At 40.8% G+C, this 21638-nt stretch overlaps 2 protein-coding genes across 2 annotated transcripts; one reads left to right on the top strand and one right to left on the bottom strand.

Annotated features, from left to right (window-relative positions):
* Positions 1-524: 524 nt before the first annotated feature.
* On the top strand, positions 525-5608 carry LOC136468500 (uncharacterized). Its single transcript, XM_066467053.1, has 17 exons — positions 525-530; positions 801-918; positions 1018-1140; positions 1406-1476; positions 1568-1636; positions 1720-1878; positions 1969-2082; positions 2437-2735; positions 2841-3012; positions 3093-3209; positions 3320-3460; positions 3624-3724; positions 3841-4018; positions 4513-4526; positions 5203-5266; positions 5441-5499; positions 5599-5608. Exons 1-17 carry the CDS (start codon positions 525-527, stop codon positions 5606-5608), a joined length of 1815 nt encoding a protein of 604 aa, XP_066323150.1.
* Positions 5609-6943: 1335 nt separating this feature from the next.
* LOC136468499 (protein FAR1-RELATED SEQUENCE 5-like) lies at positions 6944-7855 on the bottom strand. Its single transcript, XM_066467052.1, has one exon. The coding sequence runs from the start codon at positions 7853-7855 to the stop codon at positions 6944-6946; it is 912 nt and encodes a 303-aa protein (XP_066323149.1).
* Positions 7856-21638: the final 13783 nt, after the last annotated feature.

The raw sequence follows: 21638 nt of genomic DNA, 5'->3' as shown, positions 1-21638 counted from the left end.
GGTGCTGCTACTGCTGCAAATAATACCATTATTGAAGATGTGCATCCTACAGTTGCTGCTCCTACTGAAACAAATGAAGAAGAATGCTCTGTGACTGATAAAATTGAATCTGATGGATTATACGATGGATCTGGTGGTGAGAATTGTCGTGCTTCTCAGTCAACTGAAATTATTCCTTCCAAAGACTCATCAGCTGAAGGTACATGGAATGTTGTGTAACATTTATTTCTGCATTTAGTTGATTTGTTTGTATGTGTGTTCATAATCTTATGATTATTTTCAGGTTCAGCTATAAGTAAAAGGAAGAGGAAAAGATGCGCATCACAATATTCGAGCGCCAATAGTGTAGCGTCTAGGACTCGACTCTCTCAACGTCTTGGCAAGTCCCCTCTGAGTCACATAAAAGATCATAATGCTGAGGTGAATGTTCATATTTCTCATTTTATTTGTCTTCACTTGTTTATTTTCTAAATTGTTGGGTCACTTTTTGTCTTTTTAGACAACTGTGCCGGATCAAACTAGAAATGGATGTAACAAGGATAATACTGTAGTTATTGAGGAAGACCAAGTGTTAACTACTAATGTTGCAACTAAACGTCAAAAGCTCCATCTAAAAGTGAGTTTTGCATTATTTGGTTCTTGTTTTTATATGCTTTTGTAGCTGTTCTGCTATTCCATGATCAGATAGGCATAGGTTCCAGCATATTTTTGCTGTTAGTAATATACACTACTAGGTATTGATGTAGTAAATGAAATACCCTACTGAATAGACTTGTTTCATTCTGTTCTCTATTGTTTAGAAAGGCAAAGCAACTAGTGCATATACTGCTTCCCCCTTGGTTCCTACTGTTCATGAAGGCGAGACAGCTAATGCGGCCGCTGCTATGCCCTTGGTTGGTACAGTTGAGAGGGCCCTAGGTTTGTCCCACTGATGAAAAAAAATGCTTTACGAAATCTAAGATATATGAATTGGGTTCATGTTTGAGCATGGTCTCTATGTAGGACAAACATGAGAAGCACCGAGTCTAAGGAATGCTATTGGTTCTTTGAGTGGTCTTGGTCCTTTTGGAGTGGAGAATGCTCAAGCTGGTTCTAGAGCTGACTTGGATGAAAATGCAGTTTCTGCTCAAGATCTTAATGGTTAGTCCCTATTTTTTATGTTGCATTCTCTTTATCAGTAAATTGCACCTTTGTAATTCTGCAATTGTAGTATTTGAATTCTGCAATATGACTTTTTTTATTTCATTTAAGTTTCAGCCTTCTTTATTGTCTTATATTTTTTTTGCTGGAAAAGCACCTGTCAAGGAACCTTGTCTGAAGACGAAGATTCCATTCTTTCATAGCCCTAGTGTACCTTCGTTCAGAATGTTTGAAGAACTAGATGACTTAGGAAATTATGTTGCAGATCCTAACTTGAGGCGCCCTGTTGGTACTACTTGTGATACATCTTGTCCTCTTGATAGAGCGTTGTCTATGGTACATGTCCTCTTCCATCTTGTTTATTCTTCCCATGCTAAGTCATTATATATTATGTATATGAAATTTTATTTATTCTTTGTTGCTGCAGTTGAGTAGAGTTTCTACTTCAGGTCAGAATGTTGGTGCTAATATGTCCCATGGAGGTGTCCCTGGAAATGTTGTTTTGTTTCTATAGATGCCAAGTAGTTTTTGATGTACAAGGAATGTTTTCCCACATGATTTAGTTTCATTTTTTCATAGGTTGAAACCAAAAGCAACTTGAACTTGAAATCTAGGTCTGCATCTAAAGAATGGGTTTTTGTTGATAAGCCGACGTCTCCTAGAGGTGGTAATGTGAGCAATGAGGAGACCATTGGCACTGGAAATGCTGGGACTAAGATAAATGGGAATGTTGAAAATGTAATCCTCCCTATTGCATTATATCGATTTTGTATTGTGATGTAACTTTTGATCTCTCTGGTCTTATTTCTGTATTTATTGTTGTTTTAGGACGTTATCCGTATGGAGTCTTTACCTTTAACTGAATATTCTGAGATCAAAGAAGATCCAAGTCAACCTGTTCCTCTTGCTGCAATCAGTCCTTATGGAGATCCTATAAAAATTGTAATTAGGCGTACCTAATCTTATCATTCTAGAAAGTTTGTGGTGGGAGATAATGTGATGGTGCCTGCTTCCTTCTGCTTTATCTTTTTTGGAGACATTGTAGTAGAAGGGGAAGTAGTTAGTACAATGCTACATGGTAGCAATTGGGGCTGCTTTCGGATCATGTAATAGCTTATATATATTTGGAGTAAATGCCCCCTTCTTTTTTCTTTGATAGTGTATCGTATTGTGTTTGTGTGATTTTTTGTGATGCATTTTTAGGATATATTGAAATTATTAGATCCTTGCTCTAACACTATCAGTTTTTCCATTTTTTCGAACAATTTTATGTGTTCGTTGTTGTATGTTTTGTAGACACCTATTCAATCACGTCTTCCATCCCATCGTGAAAAGTCTGTGGTTGGTGTGCCTTGCTTGTCTGCAAAGTCTATTGGCAGCTATGGATTTGTATTGAACTCTGAGTCGTCCAGTGAAGTTGTTTGGCAGTCTTCGAGTTCAAAGGTTGCTATTCATCGTCCTAGACGGCTTGCGAAGCCCAGCATGTACAAGATCAGCCCTTTTATCATCCCTCAATCCAAGATTAGTGTGTCCAAACTTGAATCTGATGTGTATGAAGCTGTTTTGAAGATGGGAGAAAGCAGCGAACACTTGAAGTAAGTTTAAAATTTACACAATTTTCCCATTCTTAGCCTTCTGCAGCACCGTGTGTTAATACTTGTACCAATTCACTGTGAATTGTTTTGTTTTTGTGTTTGCAGTCTAAAAGTGGTGGATTATGGGTTTGTTGTTGTCTTGTTGAGTGCACTTTCATCTTCTCTTCGGCCTGGCGGAAAGGTCAACCATTTTGTAGTGAACGCATTTTGCAAGCTGCTGTTCCTTAGAAAACACCCCAGGGATTCTAGAAAGCATTACTTCTTCTCTAAAGTTGGGGTTAGTAGTCGTTAATGTATTCTTTGTAAACTATATGTTTGCACTATATGGAAATAATATCGGTCAATTTGTTATTGTAGGATTATCTTATTGGAAATCATGGTCGTGATGATGAGAAGGAGAAGGAGCTATTTGAGACTGCTGTGAGATGCTTTAAGGGTGCTCATCGTGCCAGGCCTTTAACATCCAGCGACTATGTGCGTAACATATCTTCTCTATTGTTTGAAAAAGAGTACTAGCATAAATGTTGTGTTCTAGTCCTACTATGTGATGTTACTAATAATCACAATGTTTGTTATTTTGTCAGCTCTATTTTCCAATACTCTTCCATGATCGGTGGTATGTTGTTGTACTGTATTTTAGCCTGAGATGGTGTATAATCTTGGATTCATGCACAGTGTGCTTTGGAGTAGACTCAGCTTTCCACAAAGCTGTGAAAGATGAATTTGTAAGTATCAGTTTGTATTTGTATATGCACCATTTGTCTATTTTCAGTATTGCAGTGGCAGTTTTTCCCATTATTTTCAGTTCTACAGTAGTTTACTATATCCTTCATCGAAACAAATATTATTTTGCATGGTGTAGTCATTTTCTTTTTGCCTGATTTGTAGCTAGAAAACTTGGCCACCGTCTGGAAACAAGTTGTTAATATCGACTATGGCTTACATGCATTCCATGTCTTCTTTGGAACTGTACCCCAGCAATCTGATAAGTATGTGATTGAAATGTAGTCCTTTGATTTATATAGATCATGTGGATTTTGTTTGTGCTTATAGTCCCATTATTTCCTATTTTTCCCTTTTTCCCTTTTTCTTTTTCTTTTTTCAGCATAATCAATGATAGTGGTGTGTATGCTATAAAGAATCTAGAGCATTTTGAAGTCCATCTGAATATGTTGGAGAAGTACACCGAAGATGATATTAGTCAACTTCGCATCAAACTTGTTAATGACATGGTTTTCAATGAATACAATAGTGCATATGGTGGTACATGCAAAGTGAAGGAGGTAATATTAGTTCCAACGTCACTTTGTTTATTATAACTTCACGTTTTTTAATCTGATTGTTTGTTTCTATTTTTTTCTTTCTCGGGTCTCTGGCAATTTGAATCAGGGAGCATTATTTGAGGCTTGTCTCTAGATCTTGCGTTTAGGTCAATATAGGGTGTAGGTTCTTGCTATGAGTGCATGCCACTTTGTAAAGAAGTAGCTAGTTTGGTGAGAGCATTTGATGCTAAAATGGTTGTAAATTTTAATATACATTGAAGAGGCTAAAGTAAACAAGATGATAATATTCTGTTGGATTGCTGATGTTAACTCTTTTGTACACATTATTATAGTTTTATGGTTTTGTCTATAAGTGTTTTTTGTTGTGTACTACTAACCTTTTATAGGGAAGACAAGGGTTTGAGGGTTGTGCATGTTCCTCTTGTCTTCTTGTTTATACATAGTTCAATTGGGTCTTGTGTTATATTATTATGAATTTGATTTTATTCTTACAGACCAAGATGTTGAAGTATGACTTTTGTGCATGGATACTAGAAGCACCATGAGGGTACGCGGTCAGTTAAAGTCCAACCAGCATCTTATTGAGATCCTTTGTCCTCAGTACCATGGCAACATGTGAGTTTTGCATTTTTTTTAATTTAGTCTGTGTAGCACTTGCTTTTTAACTCATTGATAGTTGTTGAATTGATCATATGATGACAATATGAGTCACCTTGTTATATGTTTCTTGTGATTTCTTTGTTATTTGTGATTGTGCTTACCCTCACGTAGTTTGTATCCTTGTCCTTCCATAGAAAGAAATTATCCTTTGTGATTTGTGCTAACACACCTTGTCTTATGTTTGTTGTGTTTTGTGTCAGTCCACACCAAGTTTTTATCCTTGTCCTTCCATAGAAAGAAATTGTCCTTTGTGCTCTGTCCTATGTGATCTGTGTTTGTGTTAGATGAAGGTTTGTGGAGGTAGGCCAAGATGTGGTGGCTGTTCCATCTTTGTTTTTGTTGAATGATTTCACAGGAGGTTCGATGGCCTCATCAACAATTGTTTTGTGTTTTTCTTGATCTAGAATGAATTCATCATTTAGTTGTCTGTCCTGTTCTATATATTCTGTGCAACCATTTCTTGCATATTGATTATGTATTGTGATTTGACTACATTGTCTTATTTGTTGGATTTGTCTGTACAGGAAGATGGGAAGGCCACCTAGCTCCAATTCTGCCGATATCAGGAGTGGGAGGCCACCTGAGCAAGTTAGATCAGAACATGCCATTGCTCAAGCAGAGGGTCGCCTTTCTTGATATTGCTAGGATTTGTGAACTCTTTGTGTGAGTGATTGAAATATTTATGTGTTGATAATTTTAGTTGTGAAGCGTGATGGTAATTTTTATAACAAGGATGACTCAAAAGTTGTTATTTTTTTGCAGCTTGCAACAAAAAAGAAAAATGACAATCCAATTGAAACCATGGATGAAGCATATGGCAGGTATGTATGTCTGCACCAAGTTCTCTTAGCAGTAGCAGTAGCTGTAGGACACTGCATATGTAAACCAAACAACTTAAATATTCAGTTATGTAATTGCAGTTTGATGTAATATAAATTGCCAGTGTAGGGCACTGCAATTTTAGTTATGAGCACGTGCAATCCATGTTTTATCAAGTTGCGGCCCAGTAGTCTCTTCCAGTAGCCTCAGATAGATACATTTCATTGTAGGTCTAAAGATATAATAGTACTGAATTTACAATTGCTCTATTACTAATAAATTACATAAATTATTTGGCCACTGTAGTTGCAGCTATTAGCATTCCATCTCTTGTTTTTGGTTTTCTCAATTCTTGACTTTCCCCTTCTTTGCTTTGCTTGCTGCACTTGCACTGCTACTATTTATTGGTGTTGTCAACATCTCCTGCATGATAATATCAACAACATTAGATGAATATACATATGAAGAAGTGACATCTGTTGTTGTAGTGCTATCATTTACTTTTTGCCTATGTTTCTCTGTGTTACCTGATTTCCTTTTCTTTGTTTTTTTAGGCACAGGAGGAAGATGCTTTTTTTGGCATGTCTTGATGTTATGCCCTCCTTCACGACAGTGTGTACAGGTAAAGTTGCTTTTTGCTTTGCTTCTAATGTCCTCAACTATTCCTATTTGCCTAGTCACTTTCTTGGGCCTTCCTCTTTTCTAAGCATTATTAGGGTCTTGCAAAAGCATTGTATCACTTTCTTGAGCTGATTCTGTTTGAGGTAGTCTGACTGCATCATTAGCATCTTGCAAAACATTAGTACCACTTTGTTGAACAGATTGTGATTGTTGCAGTCTGACTTCATCTGCTGGTTCATTGAGTTTTCTTTGCATTTGCTCGGCTTCTTCTAGAACATAGTTGAATGTTTCCATTGTTCTTGATCCATCTGAAGCAATATTGCTCAACTTGTTTGACAATATGTTGTGCCTCAATGGCCTGCTCTTCTCAATCTCTATTTCTGGTACAGTATTCTGCCTTGTCAACTGTTTCCTCTCTTTAGCCCTCCATCTTTCAATGAAATAACTGTCATCTAGCTGAGATATATTTAGGTTTGTGAGCACCTTGATGATATGGCAGCATATTATACCATCTTTTTCAAATTTGCAACACAGACATCTGTAGTTTTTCTGTGTCAAGTCTACTGTCACAATGTATCTCCTTGTTCTGAACTCAAACTGCCTATGGTACTCTGATTTTAACACTGCATAAACTTGATCTTTCTGGAGTTCTTGAGCCTCATATTTTGTTGCCAATATGAGCTCCTTTTGAAACTTGAAGAATATCTTTCTGTTGTACAGCCTTGCAGCCTGCCTTTCGAACTCATATGCCATACTTAACCAAGGCATTGATCTGGTTTCAAAGTCCTGTTCTGCTTGATTCTTTTCTGTTGTATCTGAAATTCTTTAGAACTCATTCATAAATCTCATAATACTATACCTTGGTGTGACATCCAGTTTGAATAATGCATTTGTGCCTTCACTTCTCGCTGTAGAGTTGATGAAAGGGAAGAAATGCTTCTTGAAGTAACATGGAACAAAATTTTCCCTATTAAACCACATGTCATCAAGGTATCTGAAGCCATCGACATCATATGTTTGTGGTAACTTCTTGTACAAGTACTCAAACTCTGTTTCGGTCAATGAGTTCCTAAGAATGTCAAAGAGATCGTCATGCAGGTTCTTGTTCCTTTCCAATGAAAATATCCTACCACCTTTCTCCTGAGCTTTCTTCACAATGTGGAAGAAGCAGTTCCGATGAATAGTGTCCGGTAGAACATTTCTGATAGCAGCCTTCATTGCTAGGTCCTGGTCAGTGATTATAGTTTTAGGGTGCTTTCCTCCCATACAAGTCAGCATTGTCTGAAACAACCACTCAAAAGTTTCTGTAGTTTCATCCATTATGAAAGCGCAGCCAAACAGGCAATTGTCCCCATGACCTGTAATACCAACAATTGGTGCAAACTTGAGGGAGTACTTGTTCGTGTTGTAGGTTGTATCAAAACTGATGCAATCTCCAAATTCCTCATAGTACCTTCTGCTTGTACCATTGGACCAGAAAATGTTTTTCACTTTGTTGTTTTCATCTATGGAAAACTTGTAGAAGAACATTGGGTCCTCAGCCTGTTTCTTAGAATACCAGTCATACACTTGCTGCATGTCATTATCCGATGTTGCCTTATTTATCTTTGTCTTCTCGTTGCTGATATGTTTCTTGTTGTATGGAGTGACATCGCCTCTTATATAAGATAGGACTGCCATAATCTTCCTATCTGGTAGGTTCACTTTGTTGAATGTTGCAATAAGTTCCTTCTCCATTTCAGTCATCCTAATCTATGAAAATAGTTTATTTTTCTGATCCTTGCTTGCAAACGCATGATTATGCTCAAGATTCAACCTGGTTATTGTCCATTCTCCATTCTGTAGTGTGACAACAAGTTCAGCGGGGCACTCGGTTGGTACAAGCGTACTTGTTTTCCTTTTGTTTGGCACAGGATTAGGTGTTGGCGGTGTAGCAGAAATCTTCTTTTTGTTATTTCTTGCGCTTTGGACTCCAGAAACAGAAATCTTCCTTTTGTTGTTTCTTGTGCTTCGTACTCCTGAAACATCAGTGCTATCATCCTCCTTTCTCTTACCAGACAAGTTACACTTGTATGTGACCCTTGTTACCTAGCCATAGTTGTGATCTTTCTTGTCTTGGCACTTGTATGTGTGCCATTTGACCAATGAAAACCCGACTATAAATGCGTAGTCATTGTAGAAACTGTACGCATCTTCTGTTGTTTTGAATTTCATGCCTAGCTGTGGAACATGCCTGCTAGCATGTTCGTGAGACAAACACTCAGCTGCCATAATACTTTGGCTTTCAATTTGAATTGCCCTGAGCTCTTCTTCATCTTGTTCTTCACTTTCTACTAGATGTTGTTTTGTCATGTTGCCCTCTGTATCTTGCTCCCCTTCACTGCCTTGTCCATCTTGTCTTTCCTCATGTACCATGTTTTCTTCATTTGTAAACTCTGGTACTGCTTCTGATTCTTCATTTCGCAGGCTGTCTCCATTATCTTGTGGTGGCTCATAGATTCTGTTGGTAGTGATGAACATCCGGTTCTGTTTTCACTGGTAAGGAAAAAGGTGTACTGTTAGATATTTCATCTTGTATTGTAGCAAACAAAGTAATTTAGCTGTATATGTAGAGAACAAGTAAATACCTCTAGTGGAAATGGCTCATTGAGTATGTCCATGAAACTTCCTGTCATTTCAGATGACAAAAATTCTTCATAATTCTGATTTGAAGATTTAGCCTGAGCTATGACTTGGTTCATAAGGCTTGTCTAGCTTGATCCGCCCTGTGATAGTACATAACTTGTTCCTCCTGGTGACATGATCTCCTGCAAATTTTGGGGTTCACCATTACAATAAAATCTTAGTTCTTTTGTTAGTACCCATTTTTTTCAAAAAAATTGTGAAATGCGAGTTTTAGGAATCTCACTTCTTGTCTCTGCATTTCTTGTTCTTGTCCATAGCTGCTGTAGTTCACTGGTGGTATTGAGCTCTGCTGTTACAGCATGAGGTCAGTCAAATGCCAAGGAGATAGAGAGGAAGATAAAGTAGTGGAATAACACATTGAAGCAAGACAAAGTAAGTCAAACTTGTAGTGCCTGCTGCATTATTATTATTATATTTTTTGCACAGGGTTTGATGAACTTATATATGTCACACTGACAATATGTGTTATAAGTTGAATTCCTTTTTACCTCATGAGTATTGTTGGCATTTTTAATGTTTGTATGAAACATGTAGCTCTCAGGATTGAATTCCACTTCTCTTTCGGACGCACCCTGCATATGAAGAAGACTATCCTGTCCATAACTGTTGTATTCCAGTAGTGCTGATGAACTATCATGTTCATTACAAACAAACAAAAAGAAACTCAAATATCAGTAGTTGCAATTAGGAATAGTCTAAATTACAAGTTTGTAGCATTGAAAATGTAGCTTAATATGTAATAACTGCAATTTTTATTTACCTGATTAGTATAATTGGGGTTTACAATGTTTGAATCAAAATTATAGTGACTTTGAATATTGGCTTCTAAATCTCTTGCTAAAGCACTCTGCATATATTAAGATAAACCGATTAGTGAAAGCAACACTGCCAAAGCACTCTGCATATAATAAGATAAATAAAATTTTCAAACCTGTTCACAATGTATGTTAGCTGTTATCTCTGATAATTGTGTAAGTTCCAGTCCAGTGTCATCACATCCAATATCCATTTCCCTTAAGAAGTCTTCATCTCCTATTTGATGCAGTCGTTCGTTGTGAACCTGCATAAACATGCAACAAACTGTTATTTTTAGGTGTAAGAAGATCTTTTGCATTGCAGTCAGCCAGTGGGCAGTGACATTTGTGGTGGTCATCTAAACTTACAACCAAAACAAACAAGCAAAAAAGAAGGGTGTCTGCCTCTATTGCAATTCTGTCATGTGCAAGGAATTCCACAAGCTGATCAATTTGTGATCAAGTTGCCTCTGAGTTCTTTACAAGTTTCCCCAAAATCCTATACAAGTTACCTGTAAATCCTATACTAGTTGTCTCTGAATTCTATACAAGTTGCCCCTAAATTCTATACAAGTTGCCTAGGTTCATAACACATTGTTCTTTTAGTCATCAACCACCATGTAGGCATGGATCCCACTAGATTTGTAAAATCTAAATCGGGTTGACAAGTGTACTTTACTTTGGATAACTATAGACCTATAGCAACAGCAACAAAGAAGACAGAAGCAAGATGGTTATGGTTCAGGTGTTTCAGTGAACTGATGCAATGAGAAAAAGGAGATGAAGGCAAGAAATAGAATAATCTTGCTGGTTAGTACCTTTTTCCTAGGCAGATCATATCCTTTGCCCTTGTTCATCTTCTTGTGTTTTACCTGTGCATTTATTCTCTAATTTTCGCTCCTCTCCACTGTAATTCCTCTTCTAGATCCAGATTGATCGGGGTTTTTCTTTCTTGCTGGAGGGTGTAGTGGCAGAGCTGTAATTTGTGAACTGTTCAATTGGGCCGAATAGCTGTTTTGTGGGCCGAATGAGTAGTTATTTGATATAGCGGGTATCGGATGTTGCACCCGTTAAGGTCTGGCGGGCCCGGTAGCTGCTTTGGTGGTTCATTTGCGGACCCGTTTTGTTGCCTGCTACAGAGAAACAACAGAGAACAGATCTGACCCTTGGATGAAGATCCAAGGGCCCTGGACGTCGCCTGAGATGGTTGATATATTTCAGGCGACTAAAATATAGCAACTCCCTTTATTCTGCCTATCTTTTTCATTATTTTGTTGTCGCAGAATAATGAGTTTCCAAAATGTCTGCTCGCTTGGAATTACATTGGAGCACCACTCAGTTGATTTGTTGTGTCTTATTAGCATGGCTTACAAAATATGCTGTTCAGTTGTTTCTGTGAAGATTATTATGTTTTTTTGGGGTACTTTTTGCAGGCGGGTTGAATAAGCCAAAATATTGTTCCGGACGGTTTGTTGTGAGAGAAAAATATTATTCTGGTTGAAAGACACTGTTCATGTGAACAGTGCCTGCGTGAATGGGCTGGCCAGCCCAGCCAGCTGAACAAGCTCTTAGTTTATCTCATTACGTCTTGAAATTCTTTAAAATGCAAAAATATTACTCGATATATACTGATCGCTAACTATTCACGTTATTAATGTGGTGAAACATATTTTCAACCTCTAAGTTGCACGTTAATTCGATTTTCAACACTGGACAACGAAATTGGGTAATAGACACCATCTAACGTTCAAAACTAGACAAATTTAGTCTTCTACTAGTTGGGTTCAAAGATGATTCTCTAAAAATGGAAAACTGGTTTGATCTCTAAAAATTTGTAAATAATTTGTTTAAATTAGAAAATATGATTTAGAATTATTTTGTTTTTATTTGTTTTAAAGGATATTGAACACGAGTATGGGCAATAAATAAAGCAATAGGTATATAAAAAATCAGTTGCAAGTAACTATATACATATCATAAAATATGTAGATAACATTTTTACTTGCTTCATATTTTTCTATTTTAAATAAATTATTTATGAATTTTAGATAATAAATGAGATCTTGATTATTTTTATGAAATAGTATATAGAAAACCGTCTTTGATACCCACAAGAAGACCAAATTTATCCTGTTTGGACAGTTAGAGAGTGTCTATATATTATTCGGTTTCATAGCTCAAGGTTAAAATCGACTATACCACATAAGTTGGAGGTTGAAAAATTTATATTACCCAAAAACTACCAACATTTATGTTAGGTTCGTTATGTAACATAATTTTTGTAGTATGTATATTTTGTGTTATAAATGTTTCTAATATTAGTCCAATTTTTTTAAAAAAATAACTAAGGTTAGAGTTAGAAGCATATATATCTTGTACTTTTAAGAGTGAACTAATTTTAATTTTGACTATTTTTTAAAATACATATCAACATTTTTATATCCAAATAGGTTTCGTATTAAAATATATGATGTGGTTAATTTAATAATACTTCCTTGATATATAAATATTAGTATTAGTATGTTTTATATATACTACCTCCTTTCTTTTTATACAGCGCACACTCATATTAAGAGTCAAACTTTGAAATATTTGATCAATTATTTGACTAGCAATTTTTACTTATTATAACACAAACTTGATATGGTTAGATTTGTTGTTAAATCAATTATCCAATTATCATAAATTTATAAGTGTAAATAATATAAAATAAAATAAATATATGGTCAAAGTGTATAATTTAGTGACGAGCTTGATTGGATCCCGTGACTAAAGTTTAAGAGGTGTCATATAGGGATGTCGTATGAGTTGTTCGGATACTAATAAAAAAACAAATTACTGAATCCGTTAGTAATCCGCGAGACGAATTTATTAAGCCTAATTAATCCATCATTGTAGCACCACATTGTCAAATTATGGACTAACTAGGCTTAAAAAATTCGTCTCGCAAAATAGTCTCAATCTGTGTATTTCGTTTCGTAAATAGTCTATATTTAATACTTCATATATATGTTAAACATTCGATGAGCAGAAGGTAGAATCAAACACCCTGCTAACACACGCACAACGAGAGGGGAAAGATGGATCGATCGCTACCGATGTCGACGAGCAGCAGAGGCAGAGCAATGGGCTTTTGGCGGCGACGGAGCAGCGGCTCTGCCTCTGAGCCGCCTCCACGTATGGTTGGCCTCGTACTCCATACGTGGGGTTGGGTACTTGGGTGCATGGTGGGGGCTAGCGGCTAAGTGGTAGCGGGTACGCGCGCCTTTGCTACACGGGTGGGGTCTCCGTCGGTCTCCAAGTCCATCTCCAGCCTCCAGCTCCAAAGGCGACATGGAAAGGGACGGACATGGCAGCATGGAGGCGCGGCTCCTACAGACCAGCAGCAGCTAGCGGCAAGCACGTCAATGGACCCCTGCCTGCTGAATCTCGCGCAGCAAAACATGCAAGCTGCAGACAGCTGATGCGGCATGCATGCACGGACGTCGATCGGAATACACACAGCGCACAGGCAGCGCAGACGCAGGTGCCGGCCGCGAGCGCCGGTTCGGCAAAAGCGGCGGCAGCGGCGCATGGGCGGGCGAGAGCTACGTAGCAACCTCCGTCGCCTAGTAGCTGCATGCGCTGCGCTACGGCTCCATCTCCATGCGCATCGCATGCATGAGATCGATGCATGCACCCTTGCTTTCCGCGACCGCGAGCCCTACTCTCCATTTATTTCCAGCTTCCTTCCGCGCGTCCGTCGTCCAAACACGAAAGGGTCTCGTCTCGTCACTCGTCAGCAGCAAAGAGGAGCGCACGCACCGGCCGGATCCGGATGATGAGAAAACAGATCGAGCATGCATAACTGACCAGCGGCGTATACGTGCCTGTGCTTTGGCCTTTGGGGATTCATGGGATGAGTTGCGCGCCATCCCAAGCAGGACAGGACCCACTACTACTATATATGCTGCATACAGTAGTGCATAATACTCCTCCGAGGCAAGCACTGGTTGCTTTCGTCGATCGCCGCCTATCATGCAAAGCATGCAGCGCTTCTTTTATTTTTGTCTAGCCATCTAGCAGTATATATATATATATAATTGCAACTTGGCTGTAGCGTATTTAGCACTGGTTGTAGCCTATCAGGCAAGTACTATGAGTTGCAAGCACTTCTACAACACAATTGCAACTTGGCTGTAGCGTATTTAGCATTGGTTGCAATGAAGGCAGTATTTGATGAAGTTTTCTTTTTCAAATACGTAATTGCAATATGTTGTACTATGAGTTGCAAGCACTTCTACAACACAATTGCAACTTGGCTGTAACGTATTTAGCACTGGTTGCAATGAAGGCTGTATTTGATGAAGTTTTCTTTTTCAAATACGTAATTGCAATATGTTGTATTATAAGTTGCAAGCACTTCTACAACACAATTACAACTTGGCTGTAGCGTATTTAGCACTGGTTGCAATAAAGGCTATATTTGATGAAGTTTTTTTTCACATACGTAATTGCAATATGTTGTACTATGAGTTGCAAGCACTTCTACAACACAATTGCAACTTGGCTGTAGCGTATTTAGCACTGGTTGTAACTCGTTACTACACAATTACTACTGGTTGCAACAAAGTTACTACCCGATTGCAAACCAATTACTACTGATTGCAACTAGTTACTACTCAATTGCAACACAGTTGCTACTCAGATATGATTGCAACTCAGAATTGCAACTTGATGTGATTATAGTGACCAGATACATATAATACACAATGTTATAACTAGTTGCAACTAGGTGGTAGATAGAGTTGCAATCGGTAGTACATTGACATGCAACTCGCTTAAAGGATAAAAAATATATCTATATTGGATCTAGTTTTGCTCAGAATATTTTTTTGAGTCGGATGCAACAAACGGTTTGTCAATCGGGGTTACGATTTAGAAGAAAATTTATTTCAAAGATTTAAACCAACAAAAAATTCCATGCATGCATGTATTCGCTTGGGCGCGTTGGTTGCTCCAAGTTGGTGCACCCACCGGCCTGGGTGCATTCTATATACAGGATGCACCCAGGTGTATTATACCGGTGCGCCTAGGCCAGGCCGAGCCACCGACCCATTTGCACCCAGGCCAAACGGCGTGCGAATTAATCAGCACCTCTTGACGGCGCCCCACCAACTCCCGCAGCAGTTCCTCTTTTTTCGCTAGTTCTTCTCTTCATGTCTTCGTCTTCTCTCTCCTGCTCTGTTTTTTATCTCTGCTTCTGTTTTTTCTCCGCCGCTTCGCCGCACGCGGTTTTCGGATTTCCGCCGCGCACTTGCTCCTCATTGTCGGAGAAACTTGTCGTCATTGTTGTTCGAAGGTCCACCCGGAGGAGGCTCTCGCGGTCGTGGTTCCCCTTCCTTCAACCCCACGGTTCGTGTAACTGCGCCATGGTTGGCACGGAACTAGCATCATGAGCAAGCGCCACCGTCGTCGTGGGGCGTCGTCGCGAGTTTCGCTGTTGTTGATGTTTCGATCATCTTCCTCAAGGTATTCCCCTTATTCTCCCTCATCCTGTGCGCATCATTCTGCCCAATCGGTACCTAGGGTTTTGAATAGGTTGCGAATTTGTTGTTCCTTTTTATGTGGATGTTCGTAAATTAGTCTCTAGTTTTAGTCTAACGGTACTGGATCCCTCCTTTTTATTGTCAATCTTAATGGTCTGTTCATTGGTAATTGTATGATGGGTACTGTATGTTTGCAATTTGTATGATGGCGCTGTGTGGTGTAGTGTTTTTTTTGTATGATTTTCCCCCAATGTGTTGTTCCTAAATTAATTTTCTAGTTTTATTTCTCTTGCTACTGGTTGCTTGTTTAGTTGCAAATGTAATACCATTTATGTTGCAATCTGTGTTGCAATTCTTTTGTACGTTGCAATGCTGTTGTCGTTAGTTTGCAGATGTAATTCCATGTATGTTGCCTGTAACACCCTCGGTGTTACGCCTTAATCAAAATATTAAACCATGTCATGAGCATCATGTTTAAGTATTATTGCATGTGGTAAATGAGAAATTAAATTTTATTGCACTAATTCTCAAATTGAGCTCTAATTTATTCCTTGTCCAAGTTGTCCTTCCAGCACGTCATCTCTCTCCACGTGAGAGCTCCATAGCCACAAAGTCAAATGATAAATTATTGTCATTCACTAATTATTAGCATACCACTTGGCAAGATTTATATCTCCATCAATCTCGCGACGCGCCACTGTCATCTATCGTTGTTCTAATTATCCCGCCTTTACTTCGCTTGCTAATCGCCTTGCAAAATTATCGGTGCACGCACCCTTTCCTCATGTTAGCTGTAGCAGCGAAGATTTTCCTCACGTCAGAACTGGAGCAGCGAAGGTTTTTCATACGTCGGCACTGTAGCAGTGCAGGAAACACTGTTCACGCGTGGAAAACCACTGTTCACGTGTGGAAATCACTGTTCACGCGCAGAAATTACTGTTTACCCGCGGAAAAATCACCGTAGCCGGTGGAACACGCTGTTTATCCATGCAGCACGTCGTTCCCGCGGCATTTTATTACCTTTAAGCAAGCTAGTTTAGCCACTAATCTTATGACGCGTCGTTGTCGCGTCTTTGTTTCTCCATTCCTGCGTTTCCTGTCTTTAAAAGGATACGCCGAGCTATTTCGCTCCGCTGCTCACTTGCTTCTCTCGAATCAAGTTTCTCTATTCTTACTCGTGAAAGCTGCGTCTATCGATTTCTCCTGAGCTGCAATAATCAGCTAAGGTAGCTAGTCTATAATTGATCTTTTCATTCTCTAATGTTTCCTTGACCTGTAATCTCCTCCTCAATTAATTCCTTGACCTGCATAAATAAACCAGCACCCCACCGCCAAGCACGTTCAGCCCCAAAGCCCACTCCAGTCCTGACATGCTCGTAAGTCCAAGATCACTCAAAGTCCATCATTGAATTAATTCTGTCATGACCAAGACCTCACCACCGCACACGGCACGAAGCCAGAGGACAACCCTGCCAACTCGTTTCATGCTTCCTGACTACTCATGACTACCCACGATCAGTGCTATATATGGCTCTGCTCCACTCCACGCAGGGCAAGCATTTGCTAAGCTTCCTGGTGTCTTTCCTCTTGCATTGCCTCCGCACATCGATCACCGTAGGTGGCACTTCATTCAATTCTGAGGTAGCTAGCCTGTAAGAATTCCTTCATTCTTCTTCTTATTTTCTTGACTCGCGGTCTCATCTAGTAATTCTAGACCCACAGTCATGTGCAAGTCAACAAGTTCAATTGCGTGATTAGCCTCCTCCAATAATATCATTTTCTTCATCTCTAGAGCTCATTTGAATTTATTTATTGATTGTGAAATAAATTTTGTTAGATTCCTAAATTCATGATCTATCTGTTAGTGTAATTAGTTCGTATAGTTCAGTGATACCTTTAGGATTACTTTATTATTTTGAAATGCTCGTTATGGTTATTTAGAGAATAAATTTTTATGATGCATGGTAGCTAGTGCACCTTGTTTTATTATATATATAGTAAATTGATATTAACAATAAGGATGCCTTTAGTTGCTAAGATAATACATGAAATGTTTCATACTTGTTTAGTGGGAATAATAGGTAACTTTGCGTATTAGTCATTAGAGTTAGCTTAGTAGCTTGGTAGATATATTCTTATTTTAAGAGTTGCGGTTGCCTATATATTAATTATTGCATCATCATCACTGCATACATATAGAGGACGAGCCACTGGAGATCGTGACATTCGGCGAGCAGGAGTACGACGAAGTCATCGAAGAGTACGAGGAGATCCTCGTACAGGAGGACGTTCCGGAGCCACCCGTCACTGACTTTGCTGACACCGCGCCTGCCCAAGGCAAGCCCCGGTGCATAACCCCTATTTTTAAATGATCTGAATATATTTATATGATATGCATTTACGTTACAGGCATTTTATGGAAGCTACATGCATAAATATATCCACCATGAGTCCTACTAGTATAGGTCGAGTAGCTGCTATGCTTAGGATGTCGGTAGCGTGAGTAACCTGTCGTTACTCGCAAATAGGTGTTTAAACTATGATATCATGATGAAATAATGGAAAGGAAAATGGTGACCGGACAGGGATGTGGATTTGGTACTGGTGGGTGTGAGGGGTTGTGTCCTACGGCCAACAGGGCATAGCCTGGTTACACTTTTTCCCTGTCTGTGTCGATTAAGGACCGGTCGTTGCATATGACTCTAGGCAAGTCACAGATTATTGTCCCGAGCACATACTTGGGTATGGGCGCAGGGAAGGCTTGCTGCTCTCTTGTCGCGGATCTGGCTCTTTCCGGACCGACTGATGGGAAGAGGAGGTGGTGGAGGTCCTTGCACCGCACTGAGTCCGGGACTCAGGATGTGGGGGCTTGGAGTCCAAGTTTGGACGGGGACCTGGACACCCGGGACAGGAGAGTGGTGGGTTAGTCCTGCTTGTGCCTGGGGTACAAGCGGGCGTGTGTCTTCGAGGCACCCAGCTGGGCACATTGATTCACGAATCGCCGGGTTATCCGGTACGGCTTGTCTGCGGTTTAGCACCATAGTAAGAACTGAAAGTTGAAAGGAGAAGAAATGGAACTGATTGCTCAACTCTTGCTTGAAAGTAGAACAGGCTTATATAGATTGACTAGATGAAAACTTAATACGGCTGATGATAATAATGTATCAATAAGGACTCACTATTAGTATTGCTTTTTGCTAAAAGAGAACCAGCAAACCATAAAGCCTAGCACATTCCTTGGAGTCGGGAAAGTATTCCCACTATCGGATAAGTCTTGCGAGTACATTGTGTACTCAGGGTTTATTTACCCCTGTTGCAGGTGACGCGTGAGGAGTTCCTTGTGTGGAGGATCCATCTGGTGGGCTCAGACGGAATCCTCGTTATCTTATCACTAGCTGTTATCTTTTAATATTCCACTGTTTATTATTTCGCACTCTGTATTTGGTATTGTAATAATGTACTTTTCAAGAAACTCTAATATATGAGATAGACTTGTGTTGTAACTCGTTTTCATTATTGGATTCTTGGGAAAAATGTGGATCTTTCGGGTTCTCCCTTGGGGTGTGCCCGACAGACACCGCTCGCTGTAGTTACTTTCGGGGTGCTTAGTGTCTGATGGAAGATGAGCGCCTTCGTAAGTACGCTATTTCGGGTGGTTCTGCCACAGTTGGTATCAGAGCCAATAATGGTCACGAGTTCCTCACTCTTTTACAAAACTAAAAGTGGGCCAACAAAAGTTTTGCGAAAAGTAGGATGCGATTAAGTTAAGTATAAGCCCTAGCCATATGGTATATCTAGGATAGCGGCACTGGTTTTATCTAATCAGTTTCTGCAGGTACACTGACTTACATGACGTAAGAAATCGCTTAGTATACGGAAAGTGAGTGTGCGATGTGCCGAAAATTTTACGAACGCCACTATATTCCGGCTTGAGTGAACGTATAGGTCGAAGCATGCATCATATAATAGCATCTTACTTGAACTAGGAATCCCCCTTCACGTATAATGAAAGTAGTAAATTGGTAGGACTAACTTAATGAATGCCTTAAAAAGATGTGCTGTCATTTCTTTAACCCCTGGATCCTGATCGGGAAGGTGTCCTAATGGATGGTTCATCTCTCTTATAGATGAATCTGAGGTCCAGACATGGGAGCACCAGTTCGGGAGCAGCCAATGAGGGCCATGGTGACAGTGCTCAGGCCTTTGAGCGTGGCAACGAGGGAGCTCGGGAGGTTCCACCCTTGGTTCCTCAGCCTTTTCCGCCACCGCCTCCGCCGCTGTCCACCGCGGAGGTCATGGTGGAGTTGTTGGCTGCTCGCCAGGAGTCAGCCGCTGCTCATCAGGAGACAGCTCGTGCCATGGAGATTATGGCACAGGCCCTCGCGGGTCTCGCCCGTGGAGGCCCCGGAGGCAACGGTGGGAATGGGGGTGGTGCTCGTCGTCCTGAGGGACAGTCCTCTTATCAGGACTTCCTCAAAACCCACCCGCCCACGTTCACACCGTCGGACGATCCGTTGGAGGCGGAGCACTGGCTTCGCACGTTGGAGCAGAAGTTTCGGCTGCTCGGAGTGGCCAACGAGCAGAAGATGCACATTGCGTCCCAACTGCTTTTGGGGTCCGCAGGTGCCTGGTGGGAGACTTTCTAGGCCGCGGAGCTGCCGGATCACCCGGCGACATGGCAGGAGTTTTCCACCGCTTTCCGCGAGTTCTTCATACCTGCTGGTGTTATCCACCAGAAGGTGACCGAGTTCATGGAGCTACGTCAGGGGAGCAGGACAGTAATGGAGTATGTGACCCAGTTTAACCACTTGGCTCAGTATGCTGGTAGTCAGGTGGACACGGATGACAAGAAGAGGGATCGCTTCTTTCGCGGTCTCACTCCTGCTCTTCAGGAGAAACTGTACCTGGGGAACTATCAGACCTTTGGGGCTCGGATGAACGCCGCCATTGCTCTTGAGGGTTTCCAGCGGGCATCTCAGGTGGATTGGAAGCGGAAGCGGGTGACAGCTGGATCCTCCAGCCATCCCCATACTCAGAAGGTGCAGATTGTTAGGCGGGGGCCCTATCAACCATCCGGTGGGCCTCCGTACCGGTCACCCCAGTAGACATCACAGACTTCTGCTACTCAGTACAAGGCACCTCAGCAGCAGGTGCAGCCCCAGCAGACTCAGGGACAGCTGGTTCCACCTTGTCAGGGATTCAGGAACAAGCCTAGTGCTTGTTTCAAGTGTGGCAAGGATGGCCACTATGCCAGGGAGTGTCCTCAGCAGCAGACAGCTCAACCGTCTCAGCCGTCTGCAAATTCTAGGCTGATTAAGAGGACTTTCATCAAGAGGAAGGTGCCCAGCAGATCTGGTCAGGTGCACTTCATGGATGCTCAGCAAGCTATGCAGCAGGAGACAGTTATGGCTGGTATGTTTACCATCGAATCCCATCCAGCTTTGGTGTTGTTTGATTCTGGTGCATCGCATTCCTTTTTGAGCATGGGGTTTGTAGAGCGGCACAACTTATCACTATTGGCTATACCGTATGCCTATAAGATCCGTACTGCAGGTTCTCAGATGTTCATCAATACCCGCACGGATACAGTAAGTTTGGTATTAGCCACCCACACTTACCGTCTACAGTTCATGATAATGCCTGGGCAAGGCATTGATGCTATTCTTGGAATGAACTGGTTGTGGTTGTATGGGGTAGTATTGGATATGAAGAGAAGAAGTGTAGAGTTATGGCTTCCATTTTCTGAGGATAGGATGTCTCTCATCATACCCTCAGAACCGGTCTTACCTGTTGCTGCCCATGCTGAAGCCGTTCCTGATCTTACCTCCATTCCAGTAGTATGTGAGTTTCCAGATGTTTTCCCTGAAGATCTTCCTAGATTGCCACCAGACCGTGAGGTAGAATTCTCCATTGAGCTTGAGCCTGGTACTGCTCCTATCTCCAGGCGTCCGTACCGCATGGCTCCGAGAGAACTGGCAGAAATGAAGAAGCAACTGGAGGAGTTGATGGACAAGGGTTTCATCCGCCCAAGTTCTTCACCATGGGGTTGTCCAGCGATTTTCGTGAAGAAGAAGGATGGTACTCTGCGGATGTGTGTGGATTACCGCCCCCTCAATGCGGTAACAGTTAAGAACAAGTATCCTTTGCCCCGCATAGATACTTTGTTTGATCAGTTAGCTGGTGCCAAGGTGTTCTCGAAGATAGATCTCCGATCGGGCTACCATCAGATCAAGATCAGGCCATAGGATATACCAAGGACAGCTTTCTCTACTAGGTATGGGTTGTATGAGTACCTAGTGATGTCTTTTGGTCTCACCAATGCCCCGGCTTTCTTCATGTACCTGATGAACTCAGTCTTCATGCCGGAGTTGGATAAGTTTGTGGTAGTGTTCATTGATGACATTTTGATCTACTCCAAGAATGATGCAGAGCATACCTGTCACCTCCGGATAGTCCTGACTCGACTCAGAGAGCACCAGCTGTATGCTAAATTCAGTAAGTGCGAGTTTTGGT

The sequence above is a fragment of the Miscanthus floridulus genome, chromosome 8 (genome assembly GCF_019320115.1).
Source record: "Miscanthus floridulus cultivar M001 chromosome 8, ASM1932011v1, whole genome shotgun sequence".
Classification (NCBI taxonomy): Eukaryota; Viridiplantae; Streptophyta; class Magnoliopsida; order Poales; family Poaceae; genus Miscanthus; species Miscanthus floridulus.
The sequence above is the reverse complement of the archived record's forward strand: the minus strand, read 5'-3'. Positions and strand labels throughout refer to the sequence as shown.

Coding starts and splice junctions, on each gene's coding strand:
- LOC136468500 (XM_066467053.1), top strand. Junction 1,477..1,567: donor TTGATAGAGCGTTGTCTATG/GTACATGTCCTC, acceptor TTGTTGCTGCAG/TTGAGTAGAGTTTCTACTTC. Junction 3,725..3,840: donor GTACCCCAGCAATCTGATAA/GTATGTGATTGA, acceptor TTCTTTTTTCAG/CATAATCAATGATAGTGGTG.
- LOC136468499 (XM_066467052.1), bottom strand. CDS start 7,855: ATGGAGAAGGAACTTATTGCAACATTCAACAAAGTGAACCTACCAGAT.